This window comes from Colius striatus, chromosome 2, assembly GCF_028858725.1.
Source record: "Colius striatus isolate bColStr4 chromosome 2, bColStr4.1.hap1, whole genome shotgun sequence".
NCBI classification, from domain to species: domain Eukaryota; kingdom Metazoa; phylum Chordata; class Aves; order Coliiformes; family Coliidae; genus Colius; species Colius striatus.
Window position 1 is genome coordinate 59,812,684 of NC_084760.1, and position 19,899 is coordinate 59,832,582.

Here is a 19,899-nt window from a genome sequence, read left to right on the forward strand (position 1 = left end):
GAAGATGTCAGACTCCAAGCATGCTGTAGTTTGTATTGCCTGTGTGGTAAACTATGTCCACTCCTCTGGTATACCCAGCCTCCTAGCAGCAACTCCCTCAGCATTTTAGATGTTCTTTGTTGTCAGTGCTGGATTCTTGATCACGAGCAACACTTCTGAAACACTGCCATGATGCTTGCAGCCAGCTGGAATGGCTTCTGATGGCCACGTGTAGTTAAATCTTTGATTTTCATTGGGCTCTTAATGCCAAACTCATTCATGGCGAGCCTGCTAACACAACAGCTATATTAACACATTGAATATGCATGTAAAAAAGCTAAGCCCTTTAGATAACAGCTGAACAGTGGACATTTACATTGAATGGAAGTGCTCATTCAGTCTTGGAACTAAAACATAGACTGTGCTATATAATATATCGTTAGTTTTCTCTGTTATTTATTGAACGGTAAACTAATACAAGATTATAGAAATAAACTGTCTGGGAGCTTTATTTTTTAGAGTGTCATCTTTACATACTAGAGATCAGTGACATTATTATAGCAACATGAATTAAACACTACTACTGAATGTCTTTCAGCCTTAGGAGTACTTTTACCACAGTATTTGAGAACTTGCTATACATATTATAGCTGTATATTTTCAAACAGTTCCAAAAAGAGACATTTTTCCTTCCATTGCTTCTTGGACCAAAAATGAGATTTGCAGGTTATCTGAGAAGCTATCTGAATAATGTGCTTTGTGTTACATTCCTGTCACTAAGATGTTTGTAAAAAGTTTGAATGACCTGTTTATCTTTGATACTGAGCATAATTCATAACTAGGCTCTTTCTGTTTGCACAGTGCAAAAGATCCCCTCAGCACTTCAAGCCTTATCTGACACCTGACTTGCCAAAACGATTCCACTATGCCAACAACATTCGTATCGATAAAGTTCATCTCTTGGTGGATCGACAGTGGCTGGCTGTGAGGTAACATAATTTGTGTGACTGTTACCTTATCTTTTTCATCCCATTCTCGTCTTTTCCATTTCCTTCACAGATGCCTCTTTACCTGTTTTGTGTTAGACTTGTTACATTTGCATGTTTGTTACATTAAGCATCTTATTATGTGTAAAAAGGAAATGTACCTTATGCATAAAGCCAAGAATGTATTATTAGTACAATTTAAATCTAAACAGTCTAATAAAAGAATTTTAATTACTCCAGGTCAATGTTATATGGAAAAAAATCAGGAAGAAAATGAAAATAAAGAAATGAATAGTACTACACAGAAAAAGTCTCAAAAATAACGCAGTTAATAGAATCATAGAATCCTTATGGTTGGAAAAGACATTTAAGATCATCAAGTCCAACCACTAACCTCACACTGCCAAGTCTGTAACTAAACTAAACCATGGCCCTTAATACTTCATCTATGAATCTTCTGAATATCTCTAGGAATGGTGGCTCCACTACCTCCCTGGGCAGCCTCTTCCAGTGCTTAACAACCTTCTCAGTGAAAAAAATTTTCCTAATGTCCAATCTAAACCTCCCCTGGTGTAGCTTGAACCCATTTCCTTGTGTTCTATCATTTGTTACTGGAGAGAAGAGGTCGACCTCCACCTCACTCCCCAGGTAGTTGTAGAGAGTGATCAGCCTCTCAGCCTCAGCCTCCTCTTCTCCAGGCTAAACATCGCCAGCTCCCTTAGCTGTTCCTCATAAGACCTGTTATCTAGACCTGTCACCAGTTTCTTTGCCCATCTCTGGATGCGCTCCAGCACCTCAATGTCCTTCTTGTAGAGAAGGGCCCAGAACTGAACAGGATATTTGAGGTGTAGCCTCACCAGTGCCAAGTACAAGGGGACGATCACTTCCCTGGTCCTGCTGGCCACACAATTTTTGATACAGGCCAGGATGCCATTAGCCTTCTTGGCCACCTGGGCACACTGCTGGCTCATGTTCAGAGGGCTGTTAACACCCCCAGGTCCTTTTTCCTCCAGACAGCTCTCCAGCCACTCTGTCCCAAGCCTGTATCATTACATAGTATGGTTGTGACCCAAGTGTAGGACCCAGCACTTGGCCTTATCGAACCTCATGCAGTTGGTCTCAGCCCATCTATCCATCCTGTCCAGGTCCCTTCCTAATACCTAGCCCTTTTCCAGTCACCCCTCCACTGCACTTCTGGGTGGAATTCAGTCTGCTGCATGTGTGGTTAAGGCCAATAATCCCCATTATGAGTCGTTCATAAAGAGGAATATGATGTTGATTCTTCTTCCTCACTCTGTGTTCTGAATGCATTCCTTCCTACATATATGCTAACACTACAGCTTGCTCATTCTTCACTGGCCTGCAAGTTAATGCTACATGTCAGTTGACTAGATACTGGGCATTATATATGTTAGGTATTTGTTCTTTATTACCTCCAAGTCTGGTTTTGCTCAGTTCCAGATCTGCATTTCCTTAACTGACCATCAGTAAGTAGTTTCTAGACTTAGAGTCTCCATTCTATACAGAATAAGTTATTGTTACTGCTATCTTTATAAGAAATGTCTTTCCCATATAAAGATAAGCTGATAAACTAATGAATTAGACTTAACCACCTTGTCATTTCATTAAAAATTGCTGTAAGAGCTAAACAATCAAAAAAAATTTCTCTGGGCAAGTCAAGAGCACTTCAGACAAGGCTTAGTCCTGAGGCTTTGAAAACTCCTTACAAAGCCTGTAGTGTTAGTAACAGTAAACTTCTGCAGTTAAGAGAAGCATGAGCCAACTTGGAATTTCAAGACTATTCAAATTGTAGAAAATGCCTGATCAGTGTAAGACTTGATTATTTTGATGCAACCAAATAATTGTCCTGGACATATAAAGAAGAAATCCCCACTGACAAGTCTTATATTCACCTCATTTTTAACTGTGCTGTAAAGTTCTTGCACTTCTGAAAACAGGATACATGTGTTTGACAGCTGAGCATTGAATCAGTATGGGATGACTATCCCTTTATCTTTCCATGTATCTCAGCAACGGGTAAATTAAAACAAGTATTAGTCATTATAAGTCAGACTAATCTGACGTTATTAATTCTATAAGCTACACAGAAATCCACATCTCTACTTCACTCTTTAAGATCCATGATGAAAATTCACTGTCTTGTAAGGCAAAATCCCTTGCAGTCTTACTAAGGAATTCTTCCTAAGCACAGTACACTTCTTGTGAAACTTGTAGCTAGATGAAGACATCATTAAAAAAAATAGCCATTTTAAACATTTCTTTTGTAAGCATTGATTCACTGTATACTCAGCAGCTACCTAAGCCAATTTATTTCTGTCCATAGCAATCTCTGTTACAGGAGAAAGAGATCTTTCTAAAAGTGAACACTGGATAATCAAAAAGTACTAAAATATTATGCCAGAATCAGTTCTTAAGACATGATCCAGAGGCCAGTGAGTTGGGATGACTGTTATTAACTGGTTCTATTTGTGCCATTTTTATTTACACTATATGCTGGTTTCTTCTTAGGGACAGCAGTTACACATTTTGTGATGGGGGTAACCATGGCTATGACAACGAATTTAAAAGTATGGAGGTAAGATTTCTATTCAAGTGTTGCATATTCTTATGTAGAAAATCCCAATGTGCTAGGTGAACTGATAGAATATAGAATATGTGATAATTTTTACAGTGTATTTCTTCTTATGTGTCACCCAGAGATATAAAGTATAAATGCATACTAGGTCCACATATTTGTATTGCCTTTCGTCAGTGTGTACAAGACCTACTTCCTTGAGATCCTGTAGTAGAACTTGTCTGGGTTCACCTTGACTCCCTGGACCTGGAGAGATTATAGTAAGGCAAGAATACCACGTTTAGAATACCATTATTTCAATCTTTGACTGAAGCAAGGGCTGAAAAATCTCCACGGGCTCTAGGAGTTCAGTTGAACATCTGAATGCCTGTGTGGCCAAACAAATGAAATCTCATAGTCTCTGCTTATCTTACAAGCTTTAATTATATCATCAAAGCAAAAAAGACATATCACTTGTGTGTTAGTATAGCCTGTACTGCAGTTTCATCTTATTTTCCCTTCTAGTTACAGTGAAAATATTTTACATTCTTGAGCTTTTGGTTTTTTCATGTACTCTTTGTGATGTGAACTTTTAAGTAAGGTCAAGCATGCCACTACTAGTTTCATATTCTGTGCCTAAGAACCACATTCTTCTAGATCTTCACAACTATGTTAAAACCATTAACACTGTTACTAATAGTTGGCATTATGCTGATCAGAATGGTGCTGAGTGTTTCTATGAAGAGAAAAAGTAAATTCTGCTTAACATGGAAATCGTAATCATGGATAACCTCCTGCTGGTGGCATCATGACTGTGAAATTCTTTTTTTTTTCTCTATAAAAGAACAAAATGTCTCAATATTTTCTTAAAAATCTTCTTCTATTATGGGAACACAAGAATATTATTTTACAACAAATCGTTGTCCTATTTAGTCATCTGTCCTATATCTTATGGCAGGCAGCTAAGGAAGCTTACAAAATACTAGAAACTAATGTGAGACTCTAAGTGGTATCAATGTTCTGATACAATGCTTGCAGACCCCAGCAAAGGCTGTCCAGCACTATGTCGTACCATTGGTGGTATCAATGCAGGTCTCTACTGAGCTTGGGGGGAGACTCTACAGTTCTCTGCCCCTTGCTTTAACCATGCTATTAGCTCGTAAGTGACCCAAAGACTTTTGAGAATGCAACATGTATTGAAACAAACAAATGAACAAACAATAAAGCAATGCCTAACCCCTCAATGCTTGTATTTTTGTCTCAATGTTAGCCTTAGATAGGATCTATGAGTGTCATAACGACATTTGTTGAAATTACATTGTTGCTGGCTATTACAATGAAAACATACAGAGGTGTGGATTGCATAGAATCATAGAATGGCAGGGGTTGGAAGGGACCCTCAGAGGTCATCTAGTCCAACCCCCCTATAGAAGCAGGTCCACCTAGATCAGGTCGTACAGGAACACTTCCTCCACACTTAAGGAGGCTCCATAACCCCTCTGGGCAGCCTGTTTCACTGCTCCCTCATCCTCACAGTGAAATAGTTTTTTCTTATGCTTAAGTGGAACTTTTTGTGTTCCAGCTTCATCCCATTACCCCTTGTCTTGTTGCGAGATACCATAGAAAAAAGGGATGCCCCAACCTCCTGACATCCACTATTTAGATGTTTGTAAATATTAATGAGATTCCCCCTCAGTCTCCTCTTAGACTCAACAGCTCCAGTTCCCGCAGCCTTTCCTTGTAAGGAAGATGCTCCAGTCCCCTGATCATCTTGGTAGCCCTGCACTGGATTCTCTAACAGTTCCCTCTTGAGCTGGGAGCCCAGAACTGGACACAGTACTCCAGTGAACAATAATTTTTTAAAGTATGCATCAAAATGTTAAATTGTTCCCCCAATTCATCATATAGTATCCTGAAAAATGAATTTATGTTTTGCATTTTTTCTCCAAATTATATACAATAAGCAAAATTTGCCTTCTTTATCAGAACAATCCTACACTGTAACTTTTATGACTGTGAAAAAACTATATTTTGTTCTCTTATTACTGTTGCTGTGAAATACAACCAAATTGCTTTTAATTTCAATTCCTTTTGATAACAACTTTCATTTTATTATAATCTAGGCTATATTCTTAGCATATGGCCCAAGCTTTAAAGAGAAAACCGAAGTAGATGCTTTTGAAAACATTGAGGTTTACAACCTTATGTGTGGTGAGTAGAAACCAACCAGTACTTTAGATGATAAGCCAGCAGTGTTTTCAAATGGCAGTGTATAAAAGATAAAAGAAGAGTAGCTAAAAATTAGGTGACTTAATTTAGAAGGTTTTTTTTCCACACAAGACAGTGAAGCCATACACTTTTGCCATCTGCAGAGTCCTAAAAGATTAACTACCCAAACTGGTTCTGCTTTGAAGGCTGTTTCCGATTGCGGAAGGATTCCACTGAAGAATCAGAGAGAAGCGTTCCTGCCATGTGGGCTTGCTGTTGAAATGATGCCTGTGAAGTAATTGTGGGATAAGAATCTTGTAGAGAGTAACTGCTCTTGCTCATAACTTAAAATGGATCATTGCATTACCAGCAGTGAGCAAATAAGAAGTGTGTGCCTCAGAATATGTGGATTACAACATCAGAGAAAAATGCAATAGGCCTGCACGCCTCACAATGAGATGCGTTTGAAATCACATTTGTATTCTGCAATAAATCATCTAATATTGTGAATGTTATGGCAATGTATAAAACTGTATTAACAGTATTTGGATGCGTAATTAACAAACCTCGATGCAGTGGAAGATAGCAATGAACCCCCATATCTAGAAAAAGGCAACCTGATGGTAACAGTTAGTGTAATAGTTTAGATAAGGTAGTAAGTTATTTCTTCTATATTTAGAATGAATGGATAGGAAATGTGTGTACTTGGAAAGATAATGACTTTTTAAGATGCCATTTTAGTCTTAAAATTTGTTTACAAATTTCAAATATTTCAACAGATTTATTGCATATTACACCAGCACCGAACAATGGAACGCATGGCAGCTTGAATCACCTCTTAAAAAACCCATTTTACAGTCCTTCACACGCAAAGGAAGAGTCATCTCCTTCTTCATGTCCAGTTACTCATCTGATTCCCATAGATGAACTGGGATGCACATGTATGCATGTACGTAGGGGCTTCTGGGATCTTTTAATCATCTTTGTCAAGTGTATTCTCTTTTCTTTGTTTTTTCTAAACTATGGATTCTTTCTGAACGATTCTCTTATATTTTACAGACATCAAATGTTTCCGAACTAAACCTGAGGTTAAATCTCACCACAGAAGAAAGTAAGTAGCAAGAAATGAAAAGGACAGCAATATTTTTAAATCTGTGCCTGGTTTAGATTTTACATTTTTGGTTTCATTGGAAATTTTTGCAATGTTAATTAAAATTTAAAGTGAAATAGGAAAGCCATGTCTGAAGTATAGCTTTTTTCTTTTTTTCCTTGCATTTCTTAAAAAATGCTAATTGATATGGTTATAGCAACATTTATGAACAGGAATTGGATCTGAATCCCATCAAAGTCTTGGAAAAAAAATCAGGTTTCAGTGGTCTTTGGAGAAAGCCTAAGAACTTCCAGGATATATGCCGTAACTCTTGTTCCCCACCTTGTAACCAAAACTTTTAATTTCTCTGATTAAAAAAGTCCCATGGATATTTCTGTGTACTTTTTTATGGGGCTCCTGGAGATTTTGGAAAGCATTACAATGTTTCCTAGCCAAATAAGAGATACATGTCACTTTACTGGCAAGATAAGTTCAAAAGGTTTATATTGGTCTGAAATTGCAAAGAAACAAGAATTTGCAAGTCTCATATATTACATTGACTCTTGTATGTTAAACACTTTGTTATGTTTTAAAAATTTCACTCAAAGGAATACATGCCCATGTTTACTATTGGCTTTATTTGTATTAATTGATGTTTTGATGTACATTTTTTTTTTCTCTCTTGAACCTTTGTGCCATCCAAAATATTGTAGAAGAATGAATCAATAATTATTGTTTAAATTCTAGTAAAGGAGGCAAACTCGTATCATTTACCATATGGGAGACCCAGAGTTCTTCAGAAGGGAAATATCTACTGCCTCCTTTCACATCGTCAGTACGTGAGTGGATACAGCTATGATATCTGGATGCCGCTGTGGACTGCATATACTGTGAATAAGCCTGTAGGTTATCAAATATCCATACAATTCTTAAATACGTAGTATAATGTATTGAAAATCCCATTCATTCATCAGGAAACCTGGTTAAGGATCGTCATAGAATCATATGAGTAAGGCCTGTATGACTGAAAAAGTGTCTTTGATACCTTTTAATGTTGACTATCTTAAAATATTGTTTACAAAAAAGTGGGAATGGCCATCTGTTGGGGAACATAAAAAATATAGAGGAACAGAACTATTGGTAAACTAATTCCATTAAACCTGTTCTGTAAAAAGGATAAGCGGTCAAGACATTGCTCCAACTTGCCTGTCTGTTCCTGAGGAACCAAGGGTCAGTAAACTAGTGAACATTCATGGGCTTAATTCCCCCTATGACCCTTTTTCTAAGTTGCTCTGAGGAAATACCTTTTACACTGATATATCTGTCTGAAGAGAACTGTTACTGATGTCTACATGCTTTCTTATTTTATCAGTACAAATATGAGGAATTTATTTTAATGAAATATATGCTGCTAGAATGTTAGTATTTCAGAAAGTATCTCTTCACACTTCCCACTGATTTTTCACAATTTGGATGAAGGATCACAAATCTAACTGTAAAAAGTCTAGTGAAACAAATGTCCACTTCAATGAAGATTTTTTTTGCTTCATGATATTTGAAGACCTGCTTGTATATCTTATTGTGAAAGTGCTCTGACCTAATGAAAAACAATTACTTGGTTTATTTTTCCAGATTTTGCTTTAAAAAGATTAAAAAGTCCCACCAGAGCTGAAGTCTTTCTAATATTTCAGGGCCAGCAGCAAAAAGTTCAGAAGAAACAAGTAACTTTTTTGACACTTTTCTTTGCTGACAACTACATTCAAAGCTGGAAAAGAAGTGTTTAAAGAAAGTTCTTGCCCAATATACCGTCTAAATCAACAGAAATGCATACATGTGTGAGTTTATGCCACATTGTGGGAAGAAGTGAATGATTGAGATTGAAGTATTGAAGGTTATAGTCCACTAATACAATGATGAATGAGGGTTAAAGGCTTAAGTGTGAGAACTCATACACTTACTTACCTTACACAGCAAGCTGACATAATGATTTTTTATTACAACATGTACTGATCCAGAGAAAAAGAACAGCTGTGTAAGTTATAAGAGCAGTGGAAAGACAGAGGGATAGAGTTAATGCCTTTGATTGCAAGTTTTGACTACAGTACTTGAGAATGACAGAAAACTGCAATTTCTACAGAATTTTTAATGCATCCTGAGTTATTTATGCTGTAGATAAAGCCTGTGCAGTCATTTACATAGTTGGTAAGATGAGGCATTTCTTGACATTATGTAGCTCTGAAGGAAGGCTTAGAGAGTAAAATAGGTGCAGGCTGAAACTTTGCTGGTTTTGTGTGATTTGGAAGTTTTTAATCTAGACTGGCTGATCAAGCCTGTATTATTGCACCTGCATGTGATATCAGAATCAGGGATATTATGAATAATATATACTTACAGATCTTAAATACATTATGTCAAATAGAGTTTTGGTTACTTAGTAATCTCAGTCAAAGTAAAATTTAGGACTGAATGACATTTAGTTTCTTGAGGTTTTATACTCATCTGCCAGGAAAGAAGGCAGAATTTCTTGCATAAAGAGAGTCCCTCCACCTGCTTTCAGACACTTGTGGAATTTTAATAGCTTTGCTATATAGAATCACTAAAGTTTATCATAAAAATACATTAAAATGTATAAGAATCTCATCTATCCTGCAGTGGGATAAAAATAACAATGGCATTTGTAGAAATCATGGAGATTTTTGGAACTAAAGCTCAGTGCTCTGGAGATTATGGGAGTTTTGGTTTTTGTGGTTTAGTATTTTTGTTTCTTGACTGAAAAAAGATTCCCGGAGGTGGCTGAAGTTGACATGACAGACCACAGGAGATGCCTAAAGTCTGTCATGTAGTGCAAGAATCTCATGCCTCTCAAAATTAACTACTAGCTCATCAAAAGACAATAACCATCATCAGAAAAGGTACTGCATGATGTAACAGACAAAGCCATTTTTTAACTGTAACTGTTTTTTTCAGAAGACATGGTTCTTTGATCTGAAAGACAAGGAGCCAACAGGCTAAAGCTGTGGAGTTGGCGATGAATGTTCTTTTCTGATTCTGAAGTTTTGAAGTGGTGGCTATGACTGTCAAGATCTCATTTCTTAATAAATGAGCACTTTCAACAGCTTCTTTGAGAATCATTCTATTATTATTGATATATAATCTGCTTTAAAATACTTTATTCCTCTGTCTTGAGGAAAAGAAATGAAGAGAGGTTGTAGCAGTGAGTGTAGTTCACAGAGGACTACCAATATGGCTTGCAATCTGAGGTTGCATTAACGTTGATCTCATTATACTAAAAGGTGACACAAACATAGCCATTCTTATCTCTCAAAAGTTTTTGATATTGTTTGCTTGCTGACTTGTAGATTCTTGAAAAAACAAGCTGAAATATTCCTGAGTGGTTGCTTTTTCAGTATTTTGAGAGTTTGTAAGTTCATTATGAATTCTGATTTCTTTAGTTGGATAATTTTCTCCTGTGATGTCCAATGGAAATAGCCATGAGCAGCCCTCATCTTCTAAGTGTATGGGAGCATTTTGGAAAACACAAGTTATATGGTGCTTAGGGACATGGTTTAGTGGTAAAGTGGAAGTGTCAGGTTAATGATTGGACTAGATGATCTTAAAGGTCTTTTCCAGATTAAACAATTCTATGATTCTAGTACATATGTGATGGACAGATAGCTCTAAAACACTGTCCTCCTGCCTTGACACTTGCATTAGAGCTCATAGCTCATATAGTTAGATTCAAGAAATGTGAAATAATGACAAGAAGAGTTCAGTGGTATCCTCACCACTTCAAGTGAGGAGAAGAAGGAGAAAATGTGAATGCTATTAGTAACCCATATTCATGATGTAGGTCAAAAGTAGATTCCCTGCTGTATCTGGGTAATGTTAGCTATGACCACGTCATTTAGTGAGAGAAATGAAGTTCTCTTCAGGACAGTCCTTGGTATGTTTACTTTGTGACTTTGATTCAGGTTTCCCTTCAGACACCATAGAGAAGTTGAAGACATTGTTGAATATCATGGCTCAATTATTAAGGTTAAAATATTGTTTTCTTTAAGTGACCTGGATCCATTAAGTGTGCCTAATCAGTAAATTAGGACACTAGAAAGGACAAATAATTGGATGTCAGTTTTGTATTGGGATTTACATTTGCTCGACAATGACAGTTTACCTGGTCAGGTGGCAGAAGCAGTCTTGTTTTTTTATGTCTCAGGTGAAATATATATTTTCCATGAATATACAACCTGACTGTAATATGAGCATCTACGGGAGTCCTCATAAAAGTAGGTAATTAAATCAAGGAGTACAAAGAGGCACGAGAAGAGCATTTCAGTTGGTTATTTCTGCTTGGTTTTATCTAATGAAAAAAAATAATATACTGAAAATGTATTTAGATGTTTAACTATAATTTATAAAGGTATAAAGCAAACAACTATGTTCCATTCTTACCAAAATGAAAATAAATTACAGGTACATAAGTATAAAATAGTAAATGCATTTAAATACAGAAAAGCATATTATGGTGGTTTAATGTTATCATAAGATGATGATAAAGGTTGTAGAAAAAAAAGTTAAAGGTTATAGAAATAATTATTCTCATCAGAATAACTTAGCTAGTGTGCATGTCAACAAGTCTCAGTGAAGCTAAGGAAATTAGTCAGCAAAATGTACTGAATTTACTGTGAATTTATTTAGTTTTGACTCTTCAGCAGCATAGACTGCTGTTATTATGGAGATAGTATCATCAGATGCTAAGATGAGGTGATAGGATCATCTTTATATACTAGCTGCTTTCCAGGAGGATGTGACATCAAGTTTGTGTTTCCAGAAATATGTAAAAGTGATGAATGAGCCAAACTTGTCACCTGTGTTTGTCTTAGGTATAACCTTATTTTGCTACTACAATTTTACATGCTGCATAAGGATTTCCCTGAATTACCTAAAAACAGAAATAGAGGAAAAACATTAGGCAGAAAACACGTGTCCCTTACTTGCATTGATCTGATTCACTATGAAAATAGGAGAAGATTCAATGAAGTCTGTTCTAGAAAGTTAAAACCATACATAGCATTGGTTTAGCTACAGCCGTGGGTGTAATACTTTTTTTTCCTCCTTTTCACAGGAAAACACTTCTCCTCTTCCTCCCACTGTTTCAGACTGTCTGCGGGCTGATGTTAGAATACCCGTTGCTCGGAGCCAAAATTGTTCCAACTACCCAGAAGGGCTGACCTTCACCCGCAGTTTCCTTTATCCTCCCAGTGAGCATGGTTCTTTTTATAGCTAGAGCTTAGAAAGTCTTAATCAGCTGGATGTGGGTTTATGTTTAAACATATACCCAAACACCAAAACAAACTTCTTTGGATAAGCATGTTGGGCAGAAAAAGGTTTCCAGTGTTTGTAGACTGACCAAAAGCAAGGCAACTGCTACTTGTATCTGAATAGTTTCAGTTTAGGACATTTAAGCTCTTCTTTAAAAAATGGAACAACTTGAATATGATAAAAACTGGTTGGAAAGATGTGAGGGGTTGGAGTGAAGGGCTGTCCCTCTTCCTCCATGTTAATATTAATTTCCTGTTGTTAAATTTGATAATTAACTTTACTGAATAGATTGTACAAACAAATTTGGAAATATGTCAGCAGTAGGAACATACACTCATGCAGAAATGTAAAATTGAATTGAATTACAGGTACCTGCAATTTATAGCGACACAACTCAAATTTGTCTTTGTTTTACTATTCCATTAATTTATACTTTGTTCTTTTATATAGACTTCAATTCATCTGCTCTTGAACAGTATGATGCCTTACTCACTAGCAACATTGTTCCCATGTATAGAGCTTTCACAGGTAGGTTGCAAAGTTTTGAGTAATTTTGATTAATTTTCTGTAATTATGTTTCTGGATTTGATAAAGCTATGACAAGAACTTTAAAACGATAATAGGTGGCCTGTAGTATATCCAGCTCTTGTGCAAATTCATTTAAATCTTTTTAAAAAGAGATGTTTGAAATTTTAAAATGCACTTCTGTAAGTTTTTTTTTTTTCCTGTCTACCATCCTGTCTTACCCCTACTTAGGCATACCTGTTCACTTTTCAATTTTCATCTCCTGTGTGCTGTCCTAACTTTAAGTGCTAACTATGAGACTCTAATAAAAATATCCCCTTGAGGAAATGCTCATCTTTCTTTCCTTTTGCAAAGTCTCACAAGAAAAGGTGGGACAAAGTTTGTAACCAACGCCCTGATGCAGTGCCTGTTTTATCAAGAAGAAACTTAAACCAGACAATATTAATCCTGGACTATTTATTGCAGGCAGATGTTTCTATTATACAAGTGCAGTAGGGCACATTAACTATTTCCATCCAGCCTGACTCACATTTGTTTGTAATGACTGATAAGTAATTTCCTACAATTGCATATCATCCTGCTTTACTCTTAGGCCCAGGCTCATTTATTTAGACAAATGATAGAGTGAGGAATTGCATAAGGAAAAGGTTGGAGGAAAAACAATGGTGTAACTACCTTTCTAATGCATTCAGACCCCATTTATTCATTTAATCATGTCATATAAAATACAGAGATCCAGAAAACCTAAGTGGCTTTAATCTTCCAAGTAAATCAAAGACATTACAAATGATCCAATTTTCCAAGGAAAATTCTACAAGAGATTTAAACTTAGAAGAAGTTACTCTAGACCATAAGCAGAAGGTAAATCAATAGGGCATGCCCTCAACTCCCCAAACTCATCTGAGTTTTTTGCCATGACAGCTGTAAATACTCAGTATAGTGGATATAGTCTCACTAACTTATATCCTAAAAGTTGAATTGTTTACAAATAACATCTGTGAATTAAGCCAAATTGTCTAGTGATATTTGACATGTACTGTTGAATTACACTAGCTCTCAGGTGGTGAATATTGTTCTCACAGAGCTACTATCTCAGTTCCTACTAAGTGCATAGTTGCAGGTTTTAGCAGATACGCCAGAAACAAATGACCTTTCTGCTCTAGGTCTGTAGCTTCAGCTTAAGCTTGAATGCATTATCTGCAGTAGTGCGTTGGGCCTTACAGAGCTGTAGATGCATTTACTGGGCCTCTTTAAATGGTGAGTGAGAATACGTCCCTTCTAATGAAATCCAGATTTTGTGTAACAAAGGGTTGACTTTACAGGCAGTTTAATTTTGAACTTTTTATGATTCATCAATAGCAAAGGAAGAAATATGTTCCTTTTCTTTAGTGGTGAAATAACTTCAAACTTACGTTAAATATGCTCATATTTTCTTTTAATGACAGATATATGGGACTATTTCCATAATACACTTCTTCAGGAGTATGCTAGAGAAAGGAATGGAGTAAATGTTATCAGTGGACCAGTGTTTGATTACAACTATGATGGTCATTTTGATACTCTTGATGAAATTAAGCAGTAAGTACATGGAATAACCAGAAGCCAAACTCTCATTTTATTTCCACACAGGCAAATCTCTATCAAAAAAAAACCAAGACACAAGTATCATGGTGAATGGTGTATTCCCTTTATGGTACCACATCCACTGTCTCATACAAAAGCAGAGTCTTGCAAACAGATGCAATAAAGTTCAAGTTCCAGTAAAGAAAGAGAAGAAAGCTTTGCAGTTAAATGTGTACCTATATGCAGATGCACAGAGACAGACCAGTAGTTTGTTTCCCAAGCTTATGCCTAGATTTTTGGGCCTCAGCAACAAAAATACTGAGGGAATATATGAGATAAATATGGAGAAGATGTGCTTAGGCATAAATTTCTCACATTCATGTCACGCTCACTCATTTTTTTGCTGTTTCTCCCTGTAGTCTCTAAGTGATGTGTTTTAGCAAAGATAAGATTTCTGTGTTTGCCTTCACTGAATCATGTAACTGGGAATATAAAATGTAATATTCCTAAGTGGTACCTTTGCACAGCTATGGCATACATATGTCACTTGAAGGTCTGACAAGTTATAGGTACGTTTTAGTGGGCTCTGGTAGCATTAAAAAATGTTTAAAAATTAACCTCTGTGTAGAAACAGGAATAAGAGAAGATTTACATAAAATAAGGTTCTAGAAAAGAGAAACAGAAAGATAAAGGCCAATTATTTATGTTAGGGAATGAGGACAAAGGGAAGAAAAAACAGAATAAGAACTAACAATTTATATTGTTCCAGATATACGGAAAATGCCTTGTGACAGTAAAAACACTTATGTAGTAGTAAAGTGCTGGGAAATCTACACAGCTGAGTCTGTCACTAGAGATGTTTTATTCAAGGCTAGACTTAATACCACATCTGTCAGAAATGGTTTGAGAACAGGAAAATTAGCTCTGCCACGAAGTAGGAGGGTGGAAGGGAGGAGAGACTAGAACTTCCTTCCAAGCAGAATGCTGTAATACCCAGTTGACCACATAATGCTGTCTACAGTTTAGAAAAACCATGTTTCATTCAGCATGGTTTGTCAGTCATATGAAGCAGTATAAAAATTTCAGTGATGGTGTTTTGTTGAATACTCAAGGTATAAAGCAAATTTGGGGAAGGATTCAGCTCCTTGGGGGTTTATATACAGAACTGACCATATTCATGGAATAGTCAAGAGAGGGAAGGCAAAGACATTTGTCAGTCACATAACTTAAAATGGTTTCTACAGTGCATAGTGACAAGTCATCATTTTGGCATTTCTTGCTGGCAAGGAACCAGAAGCTAATTTTCTCATCACTCTTCTCCAGTTGAGTTTCATGTGGTTGAACTTCTGAAAGCAATGAAGGGCAAATAATGATGCTCTATACTGCCTCTTCCAAATGTAGAGTCTCTGGCTTTGGAAAAATAGTGTTGACCATGGAAGCAATCCTGTTGGTCTCAGTGGAACTGCTTGTAGCCAAAAGACTAATCCGTGAATGTCTGTTTATGAAACAGATAGTGAGGCTGTCTATTCCAGCAGGTATTTATTTCAATTATAAAATAAATAAAAGTCATATAGTAGTGAAAGATCTGTGCTGAGATAAATTATATAAATTACTAATGGCATCAGTGGTTTTAATACTTAATATCTAGATAAATATCTTAATTAATGTCTCTTTTTAGGCATGTAAACAATACAGAAATCCCTGTCCCAACCCATTACTTTGTGGTTCTGACTAGCTGTAAGAACAACTCCTATACTCCACTAAACTGTTCAGGCTCCTTGGATGTTTTGTCTTTTATTGTTCCTCATCGACCTGACAACACTGAAAGCTGTGCTGTAAGTATACTTCTATGTTCCTGTGATTCAATGAACTCTGTGAAATGATTCCCAGTTGGAAGCAGTCATCTAGAGAATCTTTAGATGCCTAAGTATTTAATTAATTCGTTCTCCATGAGTTGAGAGTGAGTTGAAAGCTAAACTGATGACTAGGAGAGCAAGAAGCTCCAGCTAGAAACTAATGAGCTGATAGTAAGCAAGGGAAAAGAAAGGAAGATTTCATAAGAGGTCTTGGAAATAGTCTCACCTGAGAAGAGCTGAGAACAGCAGCAAAGCCATCAGGGGGATGAGATAGCTTTATGGAAGTCTGCAAGATAAACTCTGATGGTATCAGAGGACTTTGTTACTTCCTTCAGCGTAGCTAGGATTAGGTTCCTTCAATCCTTTGTTCTACCTTGACCAGAAATTTAGACAGTAGGCGTTTAGATGGATGGTTCTGCAGTTGAAATTCACTTGAATTAAATGAAATCTGTGCTTAACACTAACAGTGTAAAACTCGTGTTTTTTAGCAAACAAACTAGCTGAGCATAATATGTATTGTTGAGCCAGCAGTCTATTCCATCAACTTGGATGCAGGATGTTCCTTGGCTGAGTGTGTGTACTACAGTCTTCCCACACACAAGTATGTCTGCACAGACTTGAACTGGCCCTCAAAGCAATACAGTTGTGTTTATTTATTTTATTTGTAATGTTAAATTCATAACTCCAGACAGATGAAGCTTGCACTGCTTAGAAACAACTAGGGTATCTCCTCATTTATAGTGTAGATAATCTACAACTACCCAGTGACCTTTTTGATAGTTGAGAGTTGACTAAATATACAAAATAAATAATTTGAAAGTCTTTCTTCTTTAGAAATTAACATGTTATATCTAAAGTTAAAAAACAAAATCCAAATATCTTTGCTGTTCACATTCATTGTCTTGCAGTGACATAAATTTAGTAAGCCATTTGTATCAGAAACAGACATTGTTAACAGGAAAGCAAATTACCATCTGTTGACAAAAAACTTTGTAGTAAAAGAATTGAACAACAACATTTTTTCTTGATTGGTGCCTATGTTACCATTGTTTTCCCTGCCTATCTAGCAGTTGTTATTGCTGTCCAACAATCAGGACTGAGCTGCTGTTAGGACTTTGCTCAGGTTATCAGGTGCCCGTTGTTTGGCTAACCTGAGCACTGCAGCTAATTTATACTGTAACTGAAAGTATTGTTAGTTAGAATCATAGAATCATTTCATCTGGAAGAGACCTTTAACATCATAGAGTCCAGCTTTGTCTCAGCCCTATCAACCACTAGACCATGGCATTGGCCTTAGCCCAGCCATCCAGCCTATCCAGATCTCTCTGTAAAGCTTCCCTACTCTTAAGCAGATTGACACTTCCATCCAGCTTGGTGTCACCTGCAAACTTACTCAGGGTGCACTTTATCCCCTCATCCGGATCATTAATAAAGATGTTAAACAGGAGTGGCCCCAGTACTGAGTCCTGGGAGACACCACTTGTGACTGGCCAACAACTGGATTTAACTCCATTGACCACAACTCATTGGACCTGACCATCTCACCAGTTTTTCACCCAGGAAAGTTTATGCCCATCCAAGCCGAGAACAGGCAATTTCCCTAAGAGAACACTGTGGGAAACTGTGTCATATACCTTACTAAAGTCAAGGTAGACAACATCCACAGCCTTTCCTTCATCCAACCAGTGTGTTTAAAACATGAATCAACTGTGCTTTGTATTTAAAACGGATACTTGTCATTTCAGTATAATTTTGCTTCTCTGTTACTTTGGAGGTGAGAAGAGTGGACATCCATTTAATTCTGTTTAAATGATGTGCCCAAATGCAAGGCTTTAAAGATGTGTAGGAAAACTTGAAAGAAGTTGTACCAACTGGAGGCCTTTAGTCTGTCAAATCATTTAAAACACTTGTTATTTTGTAACAGCACCACCAAACAATTGAGTTCCTTTGAAGTGTTTGAACATTATTCTTGTTTGTTTTGGCAGGAAAATAAGACACTTTCTGAATGGGTTGAAGAAAGAATTCAGGCTCATGCTGCACGTGTCCGGGACGTGGAACTGCTAACTGGGCTTGACTTTTACCAGGAAAGAAATGAACCTGTCTCTGAGATCTTACAGCTAAAGACATTTTTACCAGTATTTGAGACCGAAATTAACTGATTATCTGTTAAAAAAATGTCAATGCTTGGAAGAAGGCAAACTTAAGTGATGTAACTTTTTACCTTGCTAAAGTATGTAGGAAAAATGACTACAGCTCTTCTATAGGAAAACACACTTAGAGGAGCTAATTTATTTTTCAAATTTGCATTCTTTGGTCAAGTGTTTTGTGCCAACTGAATAAAAATAACCTAAAGTGAGTTCAATCATCTTTGCTGAGCCAGGTTTTCAAAATAGAGAATATTTTATTTGTAGTTATTTGAAAAAAAGTGCAAAAGGAACATATTTCATGTGTAGAAGGGACCCAGAATTGTAAACTGTATAGAAAATAATTCTATAATGAAGCTCAAAAGGGAAACAGCTGGAGGGGAGTAGGTACGGTTTTTCCCTTGTGTCTATCAGAGGTTATGGTTATCTAAAACTATTATGTCCTGAAATGTTCTGAAATTCTCTTTCTCACCTAGTAATTCACCTGCGAACTGCTACATATTTTAAAGATGTCCTCAGACTTGCAGAAATTTTGTACGTAGTGGAAGTGTCTTCTATGATCACCCCCCATGTTTTCCACTTGGATTAATTCATTTTGCTAATAGTAAGTGAAGTTAGAGTAAATAAGCTATGTTCTGTACCTTTCAGAAAACTTCAAGCATTCAGAATCTGAAAAGGTAAGAGTAACACTCTTGCCAGAAGAACTTTGTCTTTGTTATTTACCTGTATTTGCAACAATTTCCAAATGCCTGGCAATACCTAAATGTTTGTGTCTGTTTTCAAATGGTTAAACCTGAGATTAGAGCACGAAATTAGACGTGACATCTGAAAGATAGTCAGTGGTCATTTCCGTAGCAACTTCATAAACAAAGACTCTCTAACTCACACTGTTCTGTACACAAATTACTACTGAGCACAGGTAAGCAGGACAAGGCAGTGGAAATTCCCAGATTCTCCTATTACAGAAACGTCATACGTTAATTGAGTGTTGAGCTGATTTTCTCCACTAAAAACGCTGCTAAGCACAGGTATTAATAACAGCAGACAATTGACCATTTGTCTGAGTTACAGGCACAGCGGGGGAGTTTTAAAGAAACATGTCAAAGAGTGTTTCAATGCGTAACTAAGTGTGGACTGGAGGAGATATATCTATTTTAAAAAGGCAGCTTGAAAAGCCTATACAAAAAATCCCCAAACTACCACAGGATGGTTCTTTTCCCCATATCTTAGATGATCAGTGTATGTATGTACACTCAAAACGTAGCTTAACAATATTTATTTTACATCAAGGTGTGGGATCAAGCTGAATATCAAGATCAGTATCTTTGGTTAAACCACTACCCCATCTCCTTGAACGTGGAGTGGCATTTCACCCTGCAGCACTGTGCCATCGAAGTCTGTCCATCTAAATTAGAGACTTCTGCTAAACTGCCTCGATTAAGAATACAGTGGATTTTTCACTGCCTAGTAAATCATACCCTAACTCTAGTCAGTGAATCTACATAACCCACACTAATTTAGGCATGTAAATTAACTAGTTTAGAATAATGACAATCTCAGAGATAAGAAGAAATAGTTTCTTAAGAGTATAATATTTGGTATGTCTACATAAGAAATTTAGAGTAGAACTAGCTTGACTGATGTGCTGTTGTTG

General features: G+C 36.6%; 1 protein-coding gene across 1 annotated transcript in view; it reads left to right on the forward strand.

Moving 5' to 3' along the window:
• Positions 1-18,260, forward strand: part of ENPP3 (ectonucleotide pyrophosphatase/phosphodiesterase 3) — a 42,665-nt gene extending 24,405 nt beyond the window's left edge. Inside the window, exons 15-25 of the mRNA XM_061989564.1 lie at positions 841-968; positions 3,495-3,561; positions 5,664-5,751; positions 6,528-6,697; positions 6,808-6,859; positions 7,586-7,740; positions 11,961-12,096; positions 12,608-12,685; positions 14,128-14,260; positions 15,924-16,080; positions 18,087-18,260. Coding sequence (XP_061845548.1) covers positions 841-968; positions 3,495-3,561; positions 5,664-5,751; positions 6,528-6,697; positions 6,808-6,859; positions 7,586-7,740; positions 11,961-12,096; positions 12,608-12,685; positions 14,128-14,260; positions 15,924-16,080; positions 18,087-18,260 — 1,338 coding nt within the window. The remainder of the gene's footprint in view (positions 1-840; positions 969-3,494; positions 3,562-5,663; positions 5,752-6,527; positions 6,698-6,807; positions 6,860-7,585; positions 7,741-11,960; positions 12,097-12,607; positions 12,686-14,127; positions 14,261-15,923; positions 16,081-18,086) is intronic.
• The last annotated feature ends 1,639 nt before the right edge of the window (positions 18,261-19,899 follow it).